This window comes from Ctenopharyngodon idella, chromosome 5 (genome assembly GCF_019924925.1).
Source record: "Ctenopharyngodon idella isolate HZGC_01 chromosome 5, HZGC01, whole genome shotgun sequence".
NCBI lineage: Eukaryota > Metazoa > Chordata > Actinopteri > Cypriniformes > Xenocyprididae > Ctenopharyngodon > Ctenopharyngodon idella.
The window spans coordinates 30,011,961-30,035,079 of NC_067224.1; the positions used below are offsets into that span (position 1 = coordinate 30,011,961).

The 23,119-nt window shown below is 36.5% G+C and overlaps 4 protein-coding genes and 1 long non-coding RNA gene across 5 annotated transcripts; 3 read left to right on the forward strand and 2 right to left on the reverse strand.

Annotated features, from left to right (window-relative positions):
- Positions 1-1,809: 1,809 nt before the first annotated feature.
- Positions 1,810-10,586, forward strand: nherf4b (NHERF family PDZ scaffold protein 4b). Its single transcript, XM_051895073.1, is given in 12 exon segments — positions 1,810-1,898; positions 2,889-2,922; positions 3,214-3,278; positions 3,869-4,080; positions 4,204-4,405; positions 4,544-4,680; positions 5,330-5,455; positions 5,457-5,535; positions 5,632-5,828; positions 6,776-7,000; positions 7,296-7,520; positions 7,679-10,586. Coding segments are annotated over 12 exon segments (1,599 nt in total). The 5' UTR covers positions 1,810-1,876; the 3' UTR covers positions 7,754-10,586.
- A 436-nt stretch (positions 10,587-11,022) lies between these two features.
- On the forward strand, positions 11,023-13,270 carry atp5l (ATP synthase, H+ transporting, mitochondrial F0 complex, subunit g). The gene is made up of 3 exons (XM_051895075.1): positions 11,023-11,196; positions 11,661-11,821; positions 13,065-13,270. Exons 1-3 carry the CDS (start codon positions 11,145-11,147, stop codon positions 13,161-13,163), a joined length of 312 nt encoding a protein of 103 aa, XP_051751035.1. The 5' UTR covers positions 11,023-11,144; the 3' UTR covers positions 13,164-13,270.
- A 346-nt stretch (positions 13,271-13,616) lies between these two features.
- ift22 (intraflagellar transport 22 homolog (Chlamydomonas)) lies at positions 13,617-15,010 on the reverse strand. The gene is made up of 5 exons (XM_051895074.1): positions 14,733-15,010; positions 14,558-14,643; positions 14,357-14,446; positions 14,053-14,255; positions 13,617-13,806 (listed from the first exon to the last, which is right to left on the reverse strand). The coding sequence occupies exons 1-5, from the start codon at positions 14,769-14,771 to the stop codon at positions 13,658-13,660; spliced, it is 567 nt and encodes a 188-aa protein (XP_051751034.1). The 5' UTR covers positions 14,772-15,010; the 3' UTR covers positions 13,617-13,657.
- Positions 15,011-15,183: 173 nt separating this feature from the next.
- Positions 15,184-16,601, forward strand: LOC127513366 (uncharacterized). The gene is made up of 3 exons (XR_007930390.1): positions 15,184-15,704; positions 16,059-16,146; positions 16,545-16,601. It is a non-coding gene; the product is annotated as an uncharacterized LOC127513366 (long non-coding RNA).
- Positions 16,602-16,995: 394 nt separating this feature from the next.
- ftr82 (finTRIM family, member 82) lies at positions 16,996-23,119 on the reverse strand. The gene is made up of 7 exons (XM_051894783.1): positions 22,398-23,119; positions 20,764-20,859; positions 20,106-20,339; positions 19,559-19,718; positions 18,986-19,042; positions 18,464-18,532; positions 16,996-17,887 (listed from the first exon to the last, which is right to left on the reverse strand). Exons 1-7 carry the CDS (start codon positions 22,980-22,982, stop codon positions 17,367-17,369), a joined length of 1,722 nt encoding a protein of 573 aa, XP_051750743.1. The 5' UTR covers positions 22,983-23,119; the 3' UTR covers positions 16,996-17,366.

Here is a 23,119-nt window from a genome sequence, read left to right on the forward strand (position 1 = left end):
TGGGACAACCTGTCACTCACATGAGATCAACCAATAGCAAACCACAACCATCTAACAATCAACTCCCAGTGGATAAAATTAAGTCCCGCCCTACATTTGTTCTTGTTCGAGAAGCTGTTTTACACTGATACACTTTACAATAGGGAAGAAAAGACACTTGCAACTTCTGTTTCATGCCAAATTTAAATATCGAATTTCATTGAATATTCAATGTGTAAATTACACTTTTTTTCTATTGTGTGTTGTTATGAATCAAAACCTGTAAAAATACAACTTTGGGTAAATAATATGGTAGTATAAGTATTATCTAAATGGTTGGTATTGCTGTCATTGATATTGAAGAAAGCAGGAACTCACCAGGCCTTAAAGGATTAGTTCACTTTCAAATGAAAATTACCCCAAGCTTTACTCACCCTCGAGCCATCCTAGGTGTATATGAATTTCTTCTTTCAGATGAACACAATCGGAGAAATATTAATAAATATCCTGAAGCATCCAAGCTTTATAATGGCAATGAGCGGAATCAAGGAGTATGAGCTCAAGAAAGTGCATCGATCCACATCGATCCATCATAAACGTGTACTCCACACGGCTCCGGGGGGTTAATAAAGGCCTTCTGAAGCGAAGCAATGCGTTTGTGTAAAAAAAATCCTTATTTAACAAGTTATGAAATAAAATATCTAGCTTCCGCCAGACTGCCTTCTGTATTCAACTTACGAAGAAAGTGTAAAACTCTCGCAGTTCAAAAAGCTTACGCTACGTCCGCCTTCCCTATATTCAACTTGTTGAAAAGGCTTAACTGACGTGATGCCATAAGTTGAATACAGAAGGCAGTCTGGTGGAAGCTAGATATTTTACTTCATAACTATGGATATTTTTTTACACAAACACACTTTACTTCAGAAGGCCTTTATTAACCCCATGTGTAAAGCCATGTGGAGTACGTTTATCATTAATGGATGTGATTGGAGGCACTTTCTTCAGCTCATACTTCTTGATCCTGGTCACTGCCATTATAAAGCTTGGATGCATCAGGATATTTATTAACATTTCTCAGATTGTGTTCATCTGAAAGAAGAAAGTCATATACACCTAGGATGGATTGAGGGTGAGTAAAGCTTTCATTTGAAAGTGAACTAATCCTTTAAAAATTGTCCAAATGAGGTGCATAGACCAAAAACTCCACTTAAGGAAAAATTTCAAAAAGCCTGCACACTCTAACATTGAAGGGGAACCACCAATTGCAAGATAAAACCACAGCTTTAATGAAAATGAGGCAAACGTTTTAGTCACATGTGACCTTTCTCAATGCCAATGCCTCATTGATATTACCATCAGGACCTCTGAATTGTATTAGGTTGGTCTCAGAATGTCCTTGAGCCCATCTCAGATTACACTGGTTTCATTATTCCTCTAATTATCCTGATTACACTCTCTCAGAAAAGATAAAAACTTAGCGGGTTAGCACTGTCTCCTTAAGAGAGGACACTTTTCATCTTGCTTCCCCTCATAGGCCCTCTTCCATCTTTTATATTGCTTCTTATATTACAAAAATGTGCCTTACATGCATTTGTTTATCATTATCCTCACAGCCTCTTAAAAGCATAAACAATTGCATGAGTCAATGTATAGTCTTTGCAACAGTGAAGCTGTATAAGGGATGTTGTGTTGAGTGCTGATACAGTGCAGGTGTGAGATTTACAGAGAGAATGACTGTGTGTGGGTTTTACACCCAGGAGTCAGGAACAGAATGCCCATCTTTGTGAGCACACCAGATTAATCATTAAAAGTGGAGCAGGATGACGAACACATAAGAGAAGTGTATCCACTTCAGCTCAATGCATTCCTGACACTGACATCTTCCACTGACGCTGCTATGAGACAAGGAGAAAACTCAGGTACCTTTCTTCACTATTTTTTTTTCTTTCTGCTTTAAAAGAGTGCACTATGTTTTTAATTCAGATTCATCCATATGTAACGGCCAATGTTAAATCATTATTTGTAAAAATGTGTAAGCATGGGGGAAAGGCTTCATGTTAGTCTGGGTGGAAATTTTTATTTTATTTTATTTTATTTTATTTTATTTTATTTTATTTTATTTTATTTTATTTTATTTTATTTTATTTTATTTTATTTTATTTTATTTTATTTTATTTTATTTTATTTTATTTTATTTTATTTTATTTTATTTTATTTTATTTTATTTTATGGGAAACACTTTGGTGTTTGTGTGAACTCAAGGCCACTAGGGTCTGTTTGTTTAACACTGTTGAGGAAAAAATGCAACATGAAAAAAGGCAATTACAGATCTGTGATGAGACAAAATACAACCAGTCTCCATTGTATCGTTTTCTTTGTTTTTATAACATTTCCAGTTTTAACCTGTGACTTTTGAAATTGACCATGAGTCAGCTTAAGCTAAAAACCAAGTATTGTGCAGAATGCGGTGACATGATTTACCATGCCATTCTTGACATGTACTGTACTTAATATAAAGCTGTGATTGTCAACAATATAAAATCTTTAGTTGATTGGCAATAGATAGCGGCCTCGGTATTGCCAACAAGCTAAACATCCATTCCAAAGCATATTTAGCTAAGGTGTTTAATCAAAGCCTATCAACCGACGGCAAACACTATTTCGATTATTTTTAGCTAACAAACATCACATGTTCTCACTATGGAATCAAGTATAAAGGGAAGTCAGAGCAGATGAGCTGTAACCACATTTTCCGAGTCAAGATCTGTTTATAAAATCCAGAGGTTAAATGTAATTTTTAAAGCAAAATGACTGATCTTTGTCTCAGTGTTTTTTTTTTTTGTCCAGGAATTTGAGGTGTGTTCAACTTTTCACCATTTCTAGTTCTTTTATCTCCCTCATTACTTTAGCTGCAGCGCTGCGGGATGTCATGGAGCTGACAGAGTAAGTAATGTTTTTATGACTCGTGTCCCTTCACAGACACACATTCACACGCTGTACAGCTTTTGACTTTGTGCTTTCTGGTTTGATAAGCGTGCACATGGACAGACACGCCTCACATTATGGCTTCATCAGATCTCTGAGTGTACTATCTAAAATATTGTCAGTGAAGTAACTCTGCAGAGGGTATATTGACTTGTTTATGGTAGTGCACTGGATCTCATTGGCTGCTTGAGTACAGAACTTATCAGAGGGCAAAAACTCATTCCTTAACCTGTTCTTATGTTCACTAAGGAGGTTTACCTTCAATCCCAAGGAGGGAATAGACAATCCAGCCATGGTGACTGCAGATGATACAGGTTAGTGGGATTTTGTATTACATATTATTAGTCTTTATAGGTACTTTGTGATTTAGAAGGATTTAAAATTATTTTATTGTGTTATTTTGTTGTTGTTCATTGTTTTTTACTCATACAACAATGACAGGTTTTAGATGTCTGTTCTATACCAGGGTTTACCAAACTTGAGTAGATAATAATATATATAGTAGATAATAATAATATATATATATATATATATATATATATATACATCGTGGACTTCAAATAAACATTTGAGAAGAGAATAAACACAAAGAGGCTTACAAAAAAAGTTTGTGAATCCCTGATCTATACCATTAGTATATTTGGTCCCACTTATATTAGATGTCTTTAACTACTATGTACTAACATTTAAAATAATCATTTGATACACTTGTACATACATGTTTTTACACTGCAGTTAAGGCCACCTAATATAAAGTGGGACTGTATATTTTATTATCAGAGTTAAAAATACAGCACAGAATAATACAAATACAAAACACTGCTAAAATGTGTTATTATAGTTTATTTATATATAGTATCGTGAAGTGTACAGTCTGTTGTTTAACTCCAGTCTGTGCTGACAGAGAGTGTGTCAAATTCCACACCACGTATGTGTGTGCTGAAGAGGGAAGAAGGAGAAACCTTTGGCTTCAAACTGCGTGAGGAAAGAGGGCGGCAGGGTCATATAATCAGGCAGCTGGATTCATTGGGTGTGGCAGTGAGGAGTGGGCTCAGGGATGGGGACCGACTGCTTGAAGTCAATGAGATGTTTGTTGACAATGTGGAACACACGGAGGTGAGAGGTCATGATCTTTATTTTGCAATTATTGTATTTTTTTTTACTGTACATGCTATGAACATATGGTTTTTGTGTCAGGCTTTGAAACAGACTACTTTATTATGTTTGTCTCCTTCTCAGGTGGCCCGAAGGATTCAGTTGAGTGGATCACAGTTCTGTTTCCTGGTGTTAGATGAAAAGGACTACAACCAGGCTGTTTCTGATGGTCTTGACCTTAGAGAGTTGGCTCAAGCCAGCCGTGGAGAAGGATGGAGGCCTCCTCGTCTCTGCCACATCAAGAAAGATGCACCTGGCCTGGGCCTCAACATACTGCCAGTGGAAGGTATAACTGCAATATCATTAAAATCAACTGTTCAGAATCAGACTTTTCTGTAACGCTGTTTGTAACGTCTTTTTGTCCTTTCTAAAAGAAGTGAGGTTAAAGGTGAAGTGTCTGTTTTTTGGTTTATCTGTGGTGTAGGTGAGAAAGGCAAATTCGCTGTAAGCCCAGTGAAAGGAGGTGCCGCAGAGAGGGCAGGAGTGAGGAAAGGTGACCGGCTGATCTGGATGGATGGTGCCATGACCTCTGAACTCACACACTCTGCCATCAGCAAAATGGTAAGCAAGGACTTGCTTTGGATACACTGTAAAAAGGTACTGTTAGATTTGTGGTTAAAAAAACGGCAGCTGTGGTTACCAGAAATTCACAAAAAAAAAAAAAAAAAAAAAAATATATATATATATATATATTGCCTGTATTTTCTTTTACAACTTTTAACCATATATTTCATCAAGTAAAATAATATTAAAATACCATTATATAATTTAAAAATTATATAGAAAAATGTGCTTTTTACATTAAAATAGCCACCATAATAATACAGACGGTAAAACAAAGTGGCCTGTCCATAAAACATTGCATATAGACAGTGCACAGTGTCAAAAACACAAAGACACTAAAATAATGCTACAAAACATTAACTAAATAACAGAAAATGTTACACAAGACACAATAATGTATATTACTGATTACAAAAATAAGAAGGAAAAAAATATTATAATTGTGTGACTATTTTTCACAATAAATTATATGGCAATATAATTATATGGTACTTTCAAAAACCATAAATGTTATATTGTAAGGTAACTCACAGTTAAATAATTGACTTTTTTTTCTGTAAAAATTGCAAACATTTTTGTAGTTCTCTGCTGTGTCAAACTCATGTTAGACCTTTTGTCACTCACATTATGGTGATGATATTTCCAGGTGAAGAAGTGCAGTGATCACATGACAGTGCTGGTGATTGACAGTGACAGTGAGAAGAGTTATGCCCGTAGGAAAATGCCCATTCTCCCAGCCATGGCTGATGCAGAGAACATGCCGTTTCAGGCCCCGCAGACTGCATTTGGTATTGGGGCCGGAAGGGTACGGCTTCTTGCTCAGGGAGGAGAAGGCTGGTGCAGGACGCACTGGTGAGAGCCAAACACATACTTTGACATGTACTAACTGATCTGCTAACAGCTAGACAAATGGATTGCAGTCTTCATATTTATTTTTGGTTTATACAGTCCACATGGTGAGAGAGGTGGATAATGGCAGCCCTGCTGAACTAGGAGGTGTTAAAGAAGGTGAGATGCTTCTTGAAGTGAATGGAGAATCCACAGACTCACTGAGTCATGAAGAAGTTGTCAGCAAAATCAGACAGAGTGGGCAGCAGGTCACTTTCACAACTATCACACCTCAGGGGAAAGACTTCTACACTAAGGTAAATATACAAAGTCAGCAAATAAATACTAATATGGGGGTGAAAAATTAAGCTTCTTCAAATTATATTGATCAAATGTTAAAAAATATGTCACAGGAATAAAGTTCTGATTATGGCTTTGATCAACCAAAGTGGATATTAATCAAGCATTCTGCGTTAGTTCAGGCAGACCTCGTAGTCAAGCTCTGCTATCAGCTGACATCAGCTGATTGGCAAATTCCAACCCCACCCATATCAGCTGATCCGATTCGTATGCACTCAACTGGCAACTCTCAAACAGGGCACATTACTTAAATACAGCTTCAGTCTGCCTGCTTGACTGCATGCTGTTTTGCAACCCATCTCCTCACACAGCTCCTCCTGAAACTTCTTTTTTACTTAATCAGTGTCATTCTGTTGTCATTGATACATGCTCTGTTCTCAATGGGAGGATTTGCACTGCTTTCACAATTTAAAAAAATATGGGAGGTTGTCCCCAGAAGCTGCTGCTCTTCCCTGTCTTAGCTTTTCATGGAGCTCATAAAAAGGACGGGGAATTTAGAACAGAGCCATACCGCCAAATGTAACTTTAGTAAAATATGCCAATAAAAGTTGAGCAATTCTTTGTGATAAAAAATAACACAAATAAATATTGAATGATATTTGAAAATATATATTGTAGATGAAATATTTTCATTTCATTTGATTTAAACCTTAAAAATGAAAAAAGTGAACAATAAAAACCTTTAAAGATAAAATAAAAAATCTAGAACTAAACTCTAAACTCTTTATTTTCACCAAACTGCAGAATCACCTATGTAGATTGATAAATCAAAGAAAGGATGAATTCATCAACAAATTTTCATCATTATTATTGTAAAACACCAATATTTAAAAAGTATATCGTCTTTTTCCTTATGCCTGTTTGTCTGCTTTTCTGTTTCACGTCGTGTATCGCTCTTTCTCAGTTGGACCTCTCTCCGTTGCTGTTCTGTGTGGATGTTACATCTGCTAGTCCTGAGGAGAAAAAGGAAATCCCAATGACGCTGAAGCCAGCAGTGCCCCCTGTTGAGCCTGAGGAGGATGTGCAGATTGATCCTAATGTTAGACGCTGTATACTGCAGAGGGGCTCGACTGGTTTTGGCTTCCATTTGGGTTGCGTCCAACAGAAACCTGGCACTTTCATCAGCCAGGTACAATGAAGCCCATTCACTGACAAATCAGCCTTTAGACGATACTGACTTCAGATGTTAGGACTGGATAGAAATGAAGCTTTGTTCTGGATCTGTGGGAATCCTTCTCAAAAGTATACTCTTGGAAAATCAGCCCTAGGCTACCTATACAGGTGTCATCATTTGTTAGAAATTACATAAACATTACAGTTAATAGAAGAACAGTGCTACAACTCAGTTACATGATCTGACATACTACAAGTAAAATATATAATTTCAAATAAATATGACAGTGTTTATTACTTTATATTTTTAGGTAGCAGCAGGAGACCCAGTAGAGGGATCAGGTCTCCTTCAGGGTGATGTGGTGGTGGAGGTGAATGGACAGAATGTGGAGAAAGAGTCTGTGGAGGATGTGATCTTACATGTGAAGAGAGGAGGAGACACTCTTTCTTTACTAGTAGTAGATCAGAAAGGTTATGACTGGCTGAAGAAGAATGGGAAGCCAATCACTGTGAACAAACTAGCAACAATTTCTGAGGTATGCAATAACGTATCTATATTGATTAATTGCATGAGTGTAACACACACACACACACACACACACACACACACACACACACACACACACACAACATATAAGCAAATACATCAACTTAATTAACTTTGTTTATATTCGTTCATGTACCATTTTTACAGGTGGAGGAAAGTGTTTCAAGTGCTGCTGAACCACCAACACTGAAGACTGATGACTTGTCTGATGACCGGACTTAGTCCTAGTTATAGATGGGATGGCCATAAAACAGTCCTGATAATGTCAATGAGATTAGTACTTTGAGAATGATCTTTAAATAGAGTTTCACTAGGTGGCTAATTTCTCTTAACTATACTCAGAGGTGTAAAGAGTACCTGAAAACCATGCTTGAGTAAAAATACAGATACCTTACAGCGAAAATGACTCCATTACAAGTTACAAGTCACCAATTCCAATATGACTTGAGTAAAAGTCTTAGAGTATCTGGTTTTAACAGTACTTAAGTATTTTACTCATACTGAATGTAGGCTCGAAGATGCACTAGTCCTCGACACCTAAGAGACATGCCAGTGAAAATAAGAAACAATTGAATTTGTAAGATAAGAAATCATTTTTATTTTCTAAAATCAAAAAATAAACTGAACACCTCAAAATTGCAATAAATGAAGTTCGACTCTCTTAAAATCTCAGTAAAGCTCAAGTGCACAAAAAGGCCATAAGAAAACCAATATCCTTCAAAAAGGTCTCGTCAATATAGCGGATAAATAAAATAATGTTAAATAAAATTAAATAGTCAAAGTCTACTTGCATTGGATGTGCTGGTTTTGACCTCATCACCAGCTGCAGTCATGACATCATTTCCTAAATCAAACACCTGCGATTCAGCGACTACCTGCTAATGCACTCGCATTCACGTAAAGTAGCCTTGTTGACAAGTTCGGGTGAGAAAAGGTAAAACGCACAAGATATAGTATCTTCAATGCCCTTAGATGGCGATATTGCTTCTTTATAGCAGAAACAAACTGCTGCAGAAAAAGTTAGGTGCCATGAAAAATGCAATGTGTAATTCCATTACTCATCACAAATGTACTGGAGTAAAGTACATTTACTTACAAAAATGTAGTCAAGTAGAGAGTAAAAGTTGCTAATATCTTTGATACTCAGTAAAACTACAAGGTAGCCAAAAAAATATACTTAAGTACAGTCACTAATTACATTTACTCAAATACTTTACACCACTGACTATACTACATTTGCACTTCAACTCAGTTGTTCTGTATGAAACACACGATCTTTGGCACGATCCCAATTCTGCATAATCTTTCAGAGTGCTGTGAATATAATGTTAAGATTTGTCTGGAAGTAGCAGGAAGACATTAACAATAATAATTTCTGTGTTTCTGATAAGTATTATCTATTGCATCAGTATTTTAACATGTGCTCACCATAGGTGCTTACTATATGTTTTGCCCAGTGGTGGACAAAGTACACAAATCAAGTACTTGAGTAAAAGTACAGATACGTATTATAAAATATTACTCAAGTGAAAGTATTTAATGCTCCTTTTCAATTTTACTTGAGTGAAAGTACAAAAGTACTTGATTTTTAATGTACTTAAGTAAAAAAGTACTAATTGATGAATGTTTATTTTGTAATTTTATATAGGCCACTTATATAATTTAATTATATATTATGTATTTTATGTAATCCTATTGCTCAAAATAATTATGTCAAATATGTCAGATGGCCAGCACTAGTCAGTATGGATGGAAGGTTAGTGGATACAGATACATAATATGTAATGTGTGCTGACAAACAATATAAAAACAGACAAAACATATAGGGCTAAATACATAACATTTTAAGAAATTGCTACAGCAGCGGGGAAGATGAACGTGCATGCGTTATTTTAATTTGTGTTAGAGTTGCACGATTCTGGATAAAATGAGAATCAACATTCTTTTGTTTGTTTGTTTCAAAAAGAGATCATGATTCTCCCACGATTCTGAACAGACAACTAAACAAAATAGCATATAATTATTTACTAGAGGACAAAATATTAATTGCTGCAGTCTATTTAAAAATATTTAATTTAATTGAATTATTTAAAAAATGGGTTTGAATGAAGGATTTAATGACTCACTCATAACTACTTCATTTGTTTCATTACAGGATGAATCAATGTTTTTGAACAAATCTTTTGAATGAATCATTCGATGTCAAATACATTTTACGTCACTTTGGCGCCTCCTAGTGGCGTAACGATGTAATCGATACACCGTTATTTGAAGCGGCAAGTTAGTTTCAAAATGTGATTTGATCTGTTTGAATCGAGATCGCGATCTGTAGACACTGGTGTGGACGTGTCCGCATTAAAGCATTTCAGTGCGCTTAAACAGATTGCCCTTTACAGCAGATTTAGTTCAAAAACAATTGACAGTTGTGACCTAAATATGATTTTCAGTTACAATAATTAATCCTAAAATTCAACATTAGTAGGCTGACTTACTTTTCGCCATCAGTCGTGCGCGCACTCGAGGATCCCTCAGTTCTTGGCTAATTTTCAGTCAGATTTGTAAATTCAGTTCACTGGAGAGTCGCTCTGAATGGATCATTGAATCAGTGAGTTGTTGATTCGAGAACAGCTGCAATACGATCAGTCCGCGAATGAATTGTTGATGTGATTTGTGAACCGATTTAACAGGATGATTGAAAAGAATCAGTTTGTGCACGAATTGGACACCGCTTTTGCGTCCCTGAGCATGTGACGATTTCTTCATTTTAAAATACGGAGTAACAATATGTTTTATGAAATGTAGTGGAGTAAAAAGTACGATCTTATGCTTTAGAATGTAGTGAAGTAAAAGTAAAAGTTGCTCAAAATAAAAATACTCGAGTAAAGTACAGATACTTGAAAAATGTACTTAATTATACTTAATGTATACTGTATACAGTAACGAATTAAAAATACTTCGTTACTGTCCACTACTGGTTTTGCCAGGTTATGACTTATGAATCTGCCATTTTTGCATTGTGTCATTTTCATCCTGAATAAATTATCATTTAAATGGTGTCAAATGTCTTTTTCTTTTTTCCCAAATATAAATGTTAAATAAATTAACATTACACATGAAAAAATAATAAATGTAAATAAATGTCTCTCTGTAAATGATTCAGGAAATAAATTGTGTGTTCTTGTTGTACTGACTTAGGCTCCTGATAAACACATCACTGATTAATAATAAATTAATTAATATTATAGGTACTATTTGCTTTTACAACACTGATACATGGAAGATAATATAGGCTACCAGTTTAGAGCATCAGCAGACGCACTTAGTCGGCCGTTTTATGCCGCTGTTATTTATGTAAAAGTATTTAAATCCGTGCTTAATACGGTATTTAATTTTTAGTCAGGTTTAAACCATTTTTATTTTTATACACAGGATTTTTTGTTCAACATTACAACATGTAGGCTTTATAGATGTATTTATAGGCATGCTCGAAATTTCCGTCAGGCGTATATTCTGCCTGCTCGATTGAAGGGTCCTTCGCTGGAGGTGACATTCATTGAAGGGCCCCGGTTTGTGGAGAGAAGCGGCGAATAAATCTTCACAGTTCACAGAAATCATGGCCCAGGCGGTACAGAAATTGGTGGCTAAAGTGCCAACGTTGGTCGGCGGTAAGAATAATTACCTTTTACTTAAGCTGTAGAAGATTTATTTCTTTGTAATATTTGTTTCGAGTTGAGTGCTTCTGGTTTCCGCAGCTGTTAGAACAGGCCGCGTAAATGAGCAAATCATGCATTAGATCAAACTGTACATTTCTTATATACACAACACGTGTGATAATACGCTGACGTTTTGTGCAAGCAAATGACCAACAATTGTGTTAGTTAAAGTTTTAGTGTTTTGTTTTGTCTAATGCTGTCAATTCATTCTGAATGCTTAGCTCGCACTTCTACAGTAGCGTTACGCTGAAGTTGACAGTGGCAGAACATTCGCCCAATGTCATTGTGTGTAGTTATATTCAACCAGACGCTTTTGTTGTTCATTTGGCCTTTGCTTTCTGACGTTTATCTTCATATCTGAACATGATTTATATATTATGTATGTTTACGTTGATATTGATATTGATATTTTGCAGCTGCTGTGAACTACTCCAAGCCCCGGCTAGCCACATTCTGGTATTACGCCCGTGTGGAGCTGGTGCCTCCCACCCCTGCCGAGATCCCCAAGGCCATCAGCGGCTTCCAAGATCTCCTCAAGAGCTTCCAGTCAGGACGGCTCGGTCAGACCACAGTCAGGGTTAGTATGGATACTTTAAATTCTGGTTTTGCCTTTCAAATCAAACTTTTCCCTGAAGCCAGACAATGTCGACACTAGGGCTGCAACTAACGATTGTTTTGATAATCGATTAGGTGGCCGATTATTTCTTCGATTAACTGGATAAAAGACCAATTTTCTTTTCTTTTTTTTTTGACAAAACACACTATTCAACATCCTGTCCGATGCTGTCCTTCAAACAAATGTGCCAACTGAATGCTATGAAAAACATGTATAGTAAATGTATCTATGCTATATTCAAAAGATCCATAAAGCAGAAAGAGTTTAAATCCCTACATTAAAAATGAAGATAATAAAGAAAAACAAACTCAGTGTTAACAGATAAGAGGAACAAGCATTCACTTTGGACACAGTAACCTGTTACTGTCATTTCTTTGTTCGTCTTACATTTATTCAATTACATGCAGTAATCCCTTTAGTTACCACTCTCATAAAATACTTGAATAACATGTTGACTTTTAAACCTAAATTTAACGTCCAACAACAGATATTTCAGCAAAATTAATATTTTTGTATATTATTAATATTCAATATTAACATTCAAAAATATTAATTTTGCCTCTCTAATGCATCCCGTCTGTTTGACGCGAATGCGTGCCGGCGCTCATTGAGTAAAGTCTGAAGTTTAACGCAGACTTTCAGGACGAGCCTTTACATTAGACGCAACTGGCGGAAGTTTTCCGTGCACGGTGGGCAGACACGACTAATCGATAATGACGTTCGTTGTCGACGATTTTCATTATCGATTAGTTGTTGCAGCCCTAGTCGGCACAAAATAATTAGGAAAGACTTTGGAATTACATTGCAGCATGCATATATTTTAAGAAAAGTTGGTCTAAACCTGCTCCTTTAAACATAAAAAAAAAAAATAAAAAAATAAAAATGGAAGCCTATACACTATGTATGTACTGTGTGTGTATATATGTATATATTTGAATGATGCGGCAGTGAATTTGATACTGGATTACAATACCAATCTGCTCTTTCAACTATATAGCACTTTAATATTTTCTAGTAAATGGAAGCTTGATTTAGCTGTTGTATCAACCTGTGCCTGTTCCTTTATTAAACTGTAGGTACATTTCATTGTTACGGAGTAATATTTATTTTTTCATTATCATTTTTTGGCAAATCAGATTATTAATGGTTCCAAGAATGTTTATGTAATGTTTCTCATCACTTATTTCCTTTTTTTTTACTACAGGATGCTCTGAGGAATGGACTTGTTACCACAGAAGTTCTGATGTGGTTCTACATCGGGGAGATCATTGGGAAGGGAGGCATTATTGGCTATGATGTATAAATGTGGACTGTCCTGTTTGCCTTTTCTCGTTGCTTTTGTCTGTTCCCTTCTTTATCAGAATTCTTGGAATCCAGGAACTAAATAAATGAATATTATTGAAGAAAGAACAGCTTTCATGCTTCTTTAAATACATCTTAGTCAGCAGACCCAGGATATTGGTACAGTGAATTACAATATTGTTGAACTCTAGGATGATGATCAATAGTTTCTATCACAGTGTAGTACTTGTTGATTTTTACTTGTAGACAAATCTGAGCTCAGCCCTGTCAGAACACACTTCACTACAGAACCACTCTCCTTCAAAATGTTTCCCCTTGTCTTGATTAAAATGAGTGAAAATTAAATTGCGGGATGGATCTAGTGTTGACCACTGTGAGAGATTCCATCTCCCAGACTGTTACGTGAGATGAGGCTAAGATTTTTTTTTACAAGAAAGAAAAAAATGCGTATACATTATGTGGGGATATAGATTTATCTTGGCATATACAAAAAATTTATGTAATAATTGACATCTCTTCACGCTCCTGTTTTTCTGATAGCATCCGCATAACATTTCCCAAGTATTTGTGGAACTTCTGTCGGACATCTTCAGGGTCTTCCTCAAGGTTTGAGTGAATGAGAGGCAGCTTGTTTAACTGTGGGGCTACACAGAGGATAAGTTAAATAAGTAATAAAATAAACTTTTGTTCCTTAAGTGACATATGCACTCAACAAATTTTAACCATCAGCAATTTTTGAAGGGGTGTTCGGAAAATAAATTTCAATCGAAAAAGCAAATAACAGCACCATAAGATCTGCTGCAGTAACATGAACTTCAACAGCCTCAAGATAGCTTACTCCTAGACACCTTAAATACTCACAATAATACTGTAAAGAGAGGACAAGTTACCTAATGGTGGATGGGTAGTGTCAGCCCCGCTCCCTGGTTTATGATGTGCAATGAGCAGACACTGGGCCTCCAGTAGTCCCTGTGAGGAGATGAATGTATTGTGCCAGGTCTCGATTTCCTTTAGATGACTGGGCACATCTGGGTTAAATACAATAACTACCCCATTGGAGTCTTTCATTAAAGCTGGCCAGCATGATTCAAACCTGTGCACATACAATGCTAAATTAATTCACTCAAGAAACAAAAGAATGGTTTGATAACTTAAATCTGGTTCAGGAAAGTGGTCTACATTTGGTCATCTTACTTGAAATCTCCTGCACAATCCCATAGTTCCACTTCACATGCTGAATTTTTGTTGCCATTAGATAAACTGTGTGATTCAAACTCAAGTATCCTAAAGACGAGAATTAAATGTCATATTTGAGTATCTAACAAAATCAAAAGGTTTGGCCAGGCATGCTAAACATTTATATTTGTTGCAACTAAATCTTTAAAGTCAGCCCACCTTACGCCTTGTGTTGGGCTGTAATAATCAGCTCCAATTGATTCCGTCGTGTCAGAGAGAAAATTGGCCAATGCTGTTTTTCCACACTGTCAATATGAAATATGAAATTAGTGATCTAACGTTACACCAAATAATTAAATACACACCGCATTCTAAACACAATCAAACGGTTTACCTCGTTTGGTCCAATGAATAATATTTTCACCTTGACCATCTTGACGTTTCGAGAGAATAAAAAGACAAGGGAGAGATTTTTGACTAGAGAACTATTTTTCTAACCTAGCTAGCGAGCTAGCAACTAACAAAGACAACCACTTGACATGTATACAAAATAAAAAAAACGAATAAACGAAATATAAAACGTTTAATTAACGTGTCAAATCAGTGCGATATTTCAACAAATATACATCGATAGGCAGCTAGATGAAGAGCATGGTGGGTTAGCTCATCATGCTAACATAAACAACTCGTTTCCAAGGCAATTATGCAGAAGGTAAAACAAGCGTCGCAGATTCGCTAACCTTCAAATTACAAATAAATTCTTAATAAAAATAAAGAAATGAATGAATTAATAAAAAAAATCAGCCACAGCAAGTAGAAATACGAATTTAATTAGCTAATTAGTTTTTAGAAGTATAAATAACTTTTTAAGACAACCCCTGGCCAACAGAAATCAACCTTATATGGACATAAATGATAATTTATTGTATAAAAATTACAACTTGCAAAACATATATAGCAGCTTGCTTCTCGGCATTTATGAAAAAAATACTCATATTGTAATAATGGTTTAACAGAATTTTCAAAAAATATATATATATTCTGAATTTTTCTGATTTTTCTGAACCAGCTTTGATTTTTGAAACCAACATGTATAGCAAACGATCATATTACAGACTTGAATCTTTAATTCCATGTCCTAAACGTGATCCCAAAAAATGTGATTTCCATCGCCTAAAGTGGCGTTGTTAAGTTGTATTTCCTCTTGTAGCCACATGAGGACAGCACACATCTGTTGATATCTGGTTGATATCTGCCATAATGCGATGCTTACAAATGAACTGTCCAGAGCAGGTTGCCTTCAAAAAAAAAGTGTCTGCAAAACAACACGTACGCCCAAGTGAAGGCGGTTTAAAAACTAAACCGGGTAAGCTAACACAAAACTGTTAACATAAACTTTATGCGGTATGTTACAATAAAAACCTTACCTTCAGAGGATATTAGTAACGACAAGTTTCAAAGACTATAGCTCACAAAAAAAAAAGAGGTAGGACTACTTGGAAAAGCGTGTCAGAAATTGTATGTAAGTGTGTTTGATTCATTCATGTGTTTGTTCATGGTATGACGCTTTACTCATTGCTGCATTGTTTATACAAACACTTTCACCCCTAGAATGTTCATTTTAGCAGCACAAAAAGTTTTTTGTTAAAATAAATTACATCTTATTTTTACTTCCAATACATGTCATTTGTTGGTATTTTTTTCTTACCAATAAATTCAGAGCATCCAGCAGTGGGAACGCCCACTACAACCAGCAAAACAGCGACCTTTGACCTCCAGCAGTTGTTGAACATGTTAAACACCTATAAGTATGTGACCACGTCATACTTTTATTAAAGCTGTGAATCTGGTAGTGTTAGAAAGTATTTGTGTTGGAAAAAAAGTTGTATCCAGTGTTGCCAATTTAGCGATTTTGTCACTTTGTAGTGACTTCCCTGCCCCTTTTGAGACTTTTTTTTTTTTCAAACGTTTAGGGACAAATCTAGCAACTTTTTGGACAAACCTTATCTGCAATCTTATTTTTTCCACTGATCTATATTCATATGTATATAGATCAATGAATTTGTCATGATGATGTCATCTAGTGATATTTAGCTAACAGTTTTAGCTACTTTCAGTTGAAAGCAGTTGGCAACACTGGTTGTATCCTTATGATCATTTTTTTTAGGACAGATCATTCATGTTCATGTTATGTTTTATGTTCCAGTCTATAAAAACCCTTTGAATGACTGTATAACTGCAGCCGAAGAGGACTGTGTGTGTGTGTGTGTGTGTGTGTGTGTGTGTGTGCAAGTACTACATTATGGCCAGTTGCTTTCTACAGTGCACATCCTCAGTGAGTCATTTTATAGCATTTCCTCAGTCATTATGATCATTGAAAATCCCCACATTGTAATAATTGTCTAAAACTTGATCACATAATGTGAAAATCAGATGAGCTTTGGTAATGTAGTGTGTCTTCATAAATATGTGTCTTGTTTAAACTAAGATAATCTTCTGTCCTTAGTAGACAATTTATTGTCAAATAGTTATCTTTTTTGGTTAAAATTTGGTGAATAGGTGGTTTCAGCAGTCGAAAACACAAGACTGGGGATATTTGCTGACAGATTTCTATGACCAGAATTGTTTCATGAACATTATTATTTCATGAGGGACCATTATGTATAACAACTTTAAAACTTTATTGAAATATAAAGACATCATTGCTGAATAGTGTTGCTTTACAATGACAACGAGAATAGCTCTTGCTTTTGGATACACACATTCAAAATTACATTAACTTAAGAAGATTTTAGCATCTTTAGAGTTTTTCTTCATTTAAGCCTTCATTTAAGGAGAACATTATAGATAGGATCATTACTGAAAAGTTACTTAATTCCTACAAAAACCTGTTAAAATTGTTTTAATGACAGCTGACAAATGGCATTCAACATAAAAGACAGAGTAAAAAAAAAAATCATAGAACAATGAGCAAAAAACGTCCGTCCTTCACTTCAGATTCTTGAAAAGCACACAAGTTGTATAGTGTTCATTTTAATTGACAGATCTTGACTGACGTTCCAACCCCGAACCCAGGATAGAGGGGCTCAGCAAATGTGGTCTCGAAACGATAGAGACGTGTCATAGTCTCACCAATACTGTAGAAGGCCAACACCCCTGCAGAGTGGTCCAGAAAGACCCCTATTCTCGAAGAGTGCGGGCCACTAACAGCCTTGTCTACCCTGTTATGCCAGGCCGAGTACCCTGTGTCAGAGCAGAGGAGGCTCCAAGACTTATCGTTGTAGCCCAGCAAGCACAGGGAGCCTTTACCCTTACGGCTAATGCCCCGATACGCCACTCCAATCGAGAATTCTCCACTCCACTCGATTTCCCAGTAGAAACGGCCACCTGACAGAGCCTCACGACACAGCACCTGGGCAAAGCTATCGAAGCGATCCTGGTTGTCTGAGTATGGCTGCAGGTCTCGGGTTCTAATCACCTTCCTGTTTCCTTCAGATAAGTACAGCTCCTTATGCGCCGTATGGGGGTCTAGTCTCAGCTGACAGTAGTCTGGAGATGAGTAGAAAGATAAAGGCTTTAATGTGTTGCTTTTAACAGATCTTATATCTGCGTCTGTACATATTTAAATTCTTCTGATTTAATCAGAAAAAGTAATTGGGACTAGGAACAATATTAAAATTCTGGCCAATACAGATAAACTGATGATTATTTTCATGTTGTTGCTGACAACAAATAAATGGACAATATTCATTTTATACTATTTTGTCTAAATAATAAACTAATAAACAAAACGCTAAAATCAGTCTAGTTTAAATGCAATCAATTTAGGCATCACAAAATCATAATGTGCATTATGAAAAATAGATATTCATTTTAAGATTTGCTAAAGATGTTATTAAATTATTAGTTTTCTTTAAAGATTAACTTTAAGTGATCTAAATATAAATTGATAGAAGTTAGATGATCTAAATATAAAAATAGAGAAAATGTATGCATGATTACATTTCCAGTGTATTTTTAATATCTACAGATAACCAATATGGTTCCTTTTATATTATGCATCCCTAATTGTGACAAACATTTGGATTTGAGTATATGAAAAACATGATTTTTTTAGAGACTTACATTTCAGAAATTCAGATCTGGTCCTGGGTTCTGCAGGAGGTGAACTGTCCACTGTATGAACTTCTTTAACTGAACACGAAGAGAAACACACACTTTATTATGCAATATCCCATATGTGTACTACAGGATTTTTTAAAAATAAAACATTACTTTTTAAATAAATGCTGTTCTTTTGAAGTTTCTATTTATCAAAGAATCCTGAAAAAAAATGTATCATGGTTTCCGCAAAAATAGTAAGCAGCACAAATGTTTTCAACATTGATAAAAGTAAGAATTGTTTCTTGATCATCAAATCAGCATATTATTATGATTTCTGAAAGATCATATGACACTGAAAACTGGAGTAATGATGCTGAAAAATTATTTAAAAAACATTAACTAATCTTATCAACCCCGAACTTTTGAACAGCAGTGTATTTTTTTCATATAGCTATTTTTAGAACATGTCTAGCCTGTATTTACTACAGCCATGTGTAATTAATGTAAATCAATATGTAAGTAAGTATTTAATTTATGTCTTACCTCTGGTACTTTTCTCCTTGGTGCGATTCTCCACAGTGTACACTGGTACGTCATTCACTGTTATAAAAAGTAAACATCAGGAAAACTTGATTTACAATACATTACTTTTCATACTAGATTTATGCAACCAGATCTAAGTAAGGCACTAAATCCTATTGTTTCTAACTCTATTAATAGAACTGAATGGCTCTTTTGTTTATCATTTGAACCTTGCTCAGTGAATTGGAAAGGGAGTCGAGGAACTCTAAACCCTGTTTACACTCTCCATATAATCACATGACTTCCTTGCTAAAGTCATGTGCACTGGGTACCAAAAGGCCTGATTTATCATAGTTAAAGACTGATCTATTTAATTGTTGGTTATTCTTTTGGGACTTAAGATTATCTGACTGCTGGCCCAGAAATTATATGTGATGTACTGTAACTAAAGTGCTCAATGTGGTTTTTAAAAGACAATCTGAGTTCAGCTGTACCGTCCAATTTCATGTCAAATAGAGGGCAATGTGTTTAGATCAGCAAGTAAGGGCAACTTCACCCAACAACTATGATGTGCAGTACGGTGTGTCCTCTGACCTGATTTTGAGATCTTTCGCAGTTCATCTCTGCCCAGCTCTTCCAGCTTCTCTTTGATCTCAGCCACGGCTTTCCTGGCTGCACTGAAGGAAAAGTCCGGATTCAGAGACACTCTGGGTATGAAGCCATCATCAGTTGGGGTGCAGAGATAGTTGAAATTCTGTTTAAAATGGGAGAAATTTCAGTACATACAATGGGTAGTATAGCAGTGGAAGCCTTGATTATACGGAAGGGTAACTGTTTATGTCTTTGAAACTTTCATAAGGGGTGATGGCAAAAAGTTAGAAAAGCCTTTTTGATGCCAAATATGATGATCCCCTTGTGGTGAACCCATTTCTTAAAATATAAAAGCAACTATATATAACGGGACATTTTTATTGCACAAGGAGAAAAAACATGATATTATGTAACTGGGTTTTATACTGTTAATGTAAGCAGATTATTTAAAAATATCTAAAAATCAGAACCTTAAATACTTTTTCTCTCTCTCTCTGATCCTCTTGGGATCCTCAGATTCCATTTTTTGAAAACTACTGTCCTCAAGTACCTGTAAGAAGTGGATGTGATCCTCAGTGCTGTAAAGCTGTTTAAGTCCAGTCTCTTTCTTCTTCAGTTCGTCAATCTCCTGCTCCAGTCGCTCCATCAATCCCTCTGCCTGACTGAATGCAGCCCTCTCATTGATGTTGATCAGTTTGGTGACCTCTGACCTCATCCTCTCAATGGAGGTGATCATCTCATCAAACATCTTCTTACTTTCGGCCATTGCTCTTTGTGCAGAGCTCTGCAGTAAAAATGAGTCAAGTTTAAGAGTCCATTGTCCATGCTTTTAGTAGAAAACGATGTCTAAATTTTAGTGCATCGGTTTTGCAAGAATAACTTCTAGATAACATTTACAACTCATTAAAATTACTCAAGTTGCTGCTGCAGTCAACAAAAAAGCCATGTATCAGCATGTATCTAGAGAGCTAGCATCTAGATTACCTCATGAAGAACAAAAGGACAATTATGGGCACTTACAAGGACTGTTTGCTTTCCCAGATTTAAACATTTACACACTGATTTAACAGATAAATGGTTTTGTGCCATATCACCTTTGCCCAGATAAAGCCGTTATGTTGTTCTTATTTGGTCTAATGTGTTACGGTGTGACCTCGATATGAGCAGTGACGATAAAATAAACTGTTACAAGTGAGCCGTAAACATACTTTGAGAGAATCCACCGCTGTCTTCAACTCCTCCAGTTCTTTGGTCCTCTGCTGGCATTTTTGTTTGATCTCCGCCTGGGACACTCCAAGAAGTTTCTGTCCAAGAAACAAGAGAAAACATACCTTAGCCTTTGTTGACATAGATTAAATTACAAAACAAACTCTTTGTGTTATAGATCACCATCTTCAAGTCAATTCTATGAATGTACAGCAATATAATACTACTGTATGTCCTTTTGCGTCACAGATCTTCTCGATCATAATTGTGTTATGCTTTTTTCTAGAACCTGCTTCACATGGATGCCTTTATCTTTGAAAAGAGAGGGGAATGTTAATCACTCCAGGAATGTGAAACTAGCTGGGTATGCTTGCCGAAGAGACATTTCAAGGTGCACACGCTCAATTCTTTAGGGAAAGAGGAGGGGGCTTCAGAGCAACCCCTTGCCAAGCTCACCGAACCATTCTTCAAGATAAGCTTGAAGGAATGTGGAGAATCTGGGGAGGGGGTGAAAAAGTGTGTGTGTGTTTGTGTGTGTGCTGTGTGCCATTGGACATGAGGACTTAAATCTGGGATTCCCTGTGTTTAACAGAACAAACAAACCATTTGCAATTAGTGTCAGTGATAAGTATTAGATTACAGATATAATTACTGTATCTAAACAGCACCCGTGACACTTTAGTCAAAACAGTACAAAAAACACAACTGCTGTGCTCCCTTCTTCTTCACTACAAATGAATTGAAGGAAAAGCTTTGAAATCTTAAACCTTTGAAGGTCTTCCTTCCATTCACTCTGGTGTATTGATGAAACAGTAAACATCTGGCCAGTATCTATATATAGTTTCGGGAGAAATATTGTTTTCACTGTCCTCACAATTATTTTATGCAGTGACTCAGTTTTCATTGTGCAGTTTTTCTTGTGAAACTCAGGTTTGAAGAGGCGGTTGTCCACATTTCTTTCAGCTATACTCATCTGCTGAGGTTTATGATGACTTTAGGTCAAGGTACAAAAAGCAGTGCGCTATTTTTTCTCGCCCGTAGTGCGTAGGGGGAGGTTGGGGATGGTCCGTATGCTCCCGCCTGATTTTCTAAAATTCACATTCCTTGTCTCTCCCTACAAAAGAATACAGACCTGCCCTGTTTCTCATCCCTAGTTGCTCATAACAGTTATTTTTTCTCACACAAAAACAGAAAGGCAGCCTGGTTAGGACAGTGTTTAAATGAAGGAATCTGTGAGTTGTCCATTGTAGAGGAACACACCCTTTTAGTGGGAGAGGAACTCCTATAGTGGGAGTTGTGTTGGGAAAACTTAATCTGGATAGAAGTTTCACTAACTATGCTTCTTCTCTATCAGTTTAATCATTATCTCCTCCCTTTCTTTTCCATATTTCCTCATCAGTTTTTTGTAATGATCTGGATCAGCGTGTTTGCGATAACACAGAACCGGTTATACGGTGTATCTACATGACTTCTTGGCAGCTTTTTTTGAGGAAAACCTCTCTTATGCAATCTCAAGAACATTTAATATGATAAATGACTTATAATCATATACTTAAAAATTTAACTTGTAACCCCACAGTCACCACTCTAGCCTCTCAGTAACCTTAGTAAAGCTTAAGCAGTAAATTTTCCTTACCTGTTTTTCACCCCTTTCTGCTTCGGCTGAGACTATGTCATGACCCTTGTGCTCGCTTACAGTACAGAGGGCGCAAATACACATCTGGTCCGTACGACAGAACAACTCTAGGCTCTTCTGGTGCTGAGGGCAGATCTTACGGTCCAGGTTCCCCAGCTCATCCACCAATTTGTGCCTCTTGAAAGTGGCAGACTCATAGTGGGGCTTCAGGTGCTTTTCGCAGTAAGAGGCAAGACAGTTGAGGCAGGATTTGACCGCCTTGAGCTTTTTTCCAGAGCAGAAGTCGCAAGCAACATCCCCAGGGCCAGCATAGCTTCCATTACTGGAAGGCGTTAAATTTAAGCCGGTCTTCTTGATCTTCTCCGCAACTTTGGTGAGAGTGGCGTTTGGCCTCAGCACAGGTCTCTGGGTGAACGTGATCCGACACTGGGGACAGATGTAGATGCCAGTGTAATCAGCTTCATTCCAGTAGCCGCTGATACAGTCCATGCAGAAGCTGTGACCACACGGGATCGCCACGGGGTCCTTCAGGAGCTCCGTACATAGAGGGCAGCTGAAGTAATCTGAAGACAATTGCTCAGCCATATTTTTTGCACTCTATTAAAAAACAAACGTCTGAAATGTTTCCAAGAGAGATAGAGGAGCCAAACTCTGCGTGGCTGGTGTTTTACTACAGACAGCCTTCAGTTTCTGAATCCCACAGGTTATTAATTAAAGGAAGT

Coding starts and splice junctions, on each gene's coding strand:
- atp5l (XM_051895075.1), top strand. CDS start 11,145: ATGGCCCAGGCGGTACAGAAATTGGTGGCTAAAGTGCCAACGTTGGTC. Junction 11,197..11,660: donor AGTGCCAACGTTGGTCGGCG/GTAAGAATAATT, acceptor GATATTTTGCAG/CTGCTGTGAACTACTCCAAG. Junction 11,822..13,064: donor TCGGTCAGACCACAGTCAGG/GTTAGTATGGAT, acceptor TTTTTACTACAG/GATGCTCTGAGGAATGGACT.
- ift22 (XM_051895074.1), bottom strand. CDS start 14,771: ATGGTCAAGGTGAAAATATTATTCATTGGACCAAACGAG. Junction 14,644..14,732: donor TATTCATTGGACCAAACGAG/GTAAACCGTTTG, acceptor TCATATTGACAG/TGTGGAAAAACAGCATTGGC. Junction 14,447..14,557: donor AGCCCAACACAAGGCGTAAG/GTGGGCTGACTT, acceptor TCTCGTCTTTAG/GATACTTGAGTTTGAATCAC.
- ftr82 (XM_051894783.1), bottom strand. CDS start 22,982: ATGGCTGAGCAATTGTCTTCAGATTACTTCAGCTGCCCTCTATGTACG. Junction 20,860..22,397: donor CAGAAAGGGGTGAAAAACAG/GTAAGGAAAATT, acceptor TTTCTTGGACAG/AAACTTCTTGGAGTGTCCCA. Junction 19,719..20,105: donor ATCACATCCACTTCTTACAG/GTACTTGAGGAC, acceptor CATTTTAAACAG/AATTTCAACTATCTCTGCAC.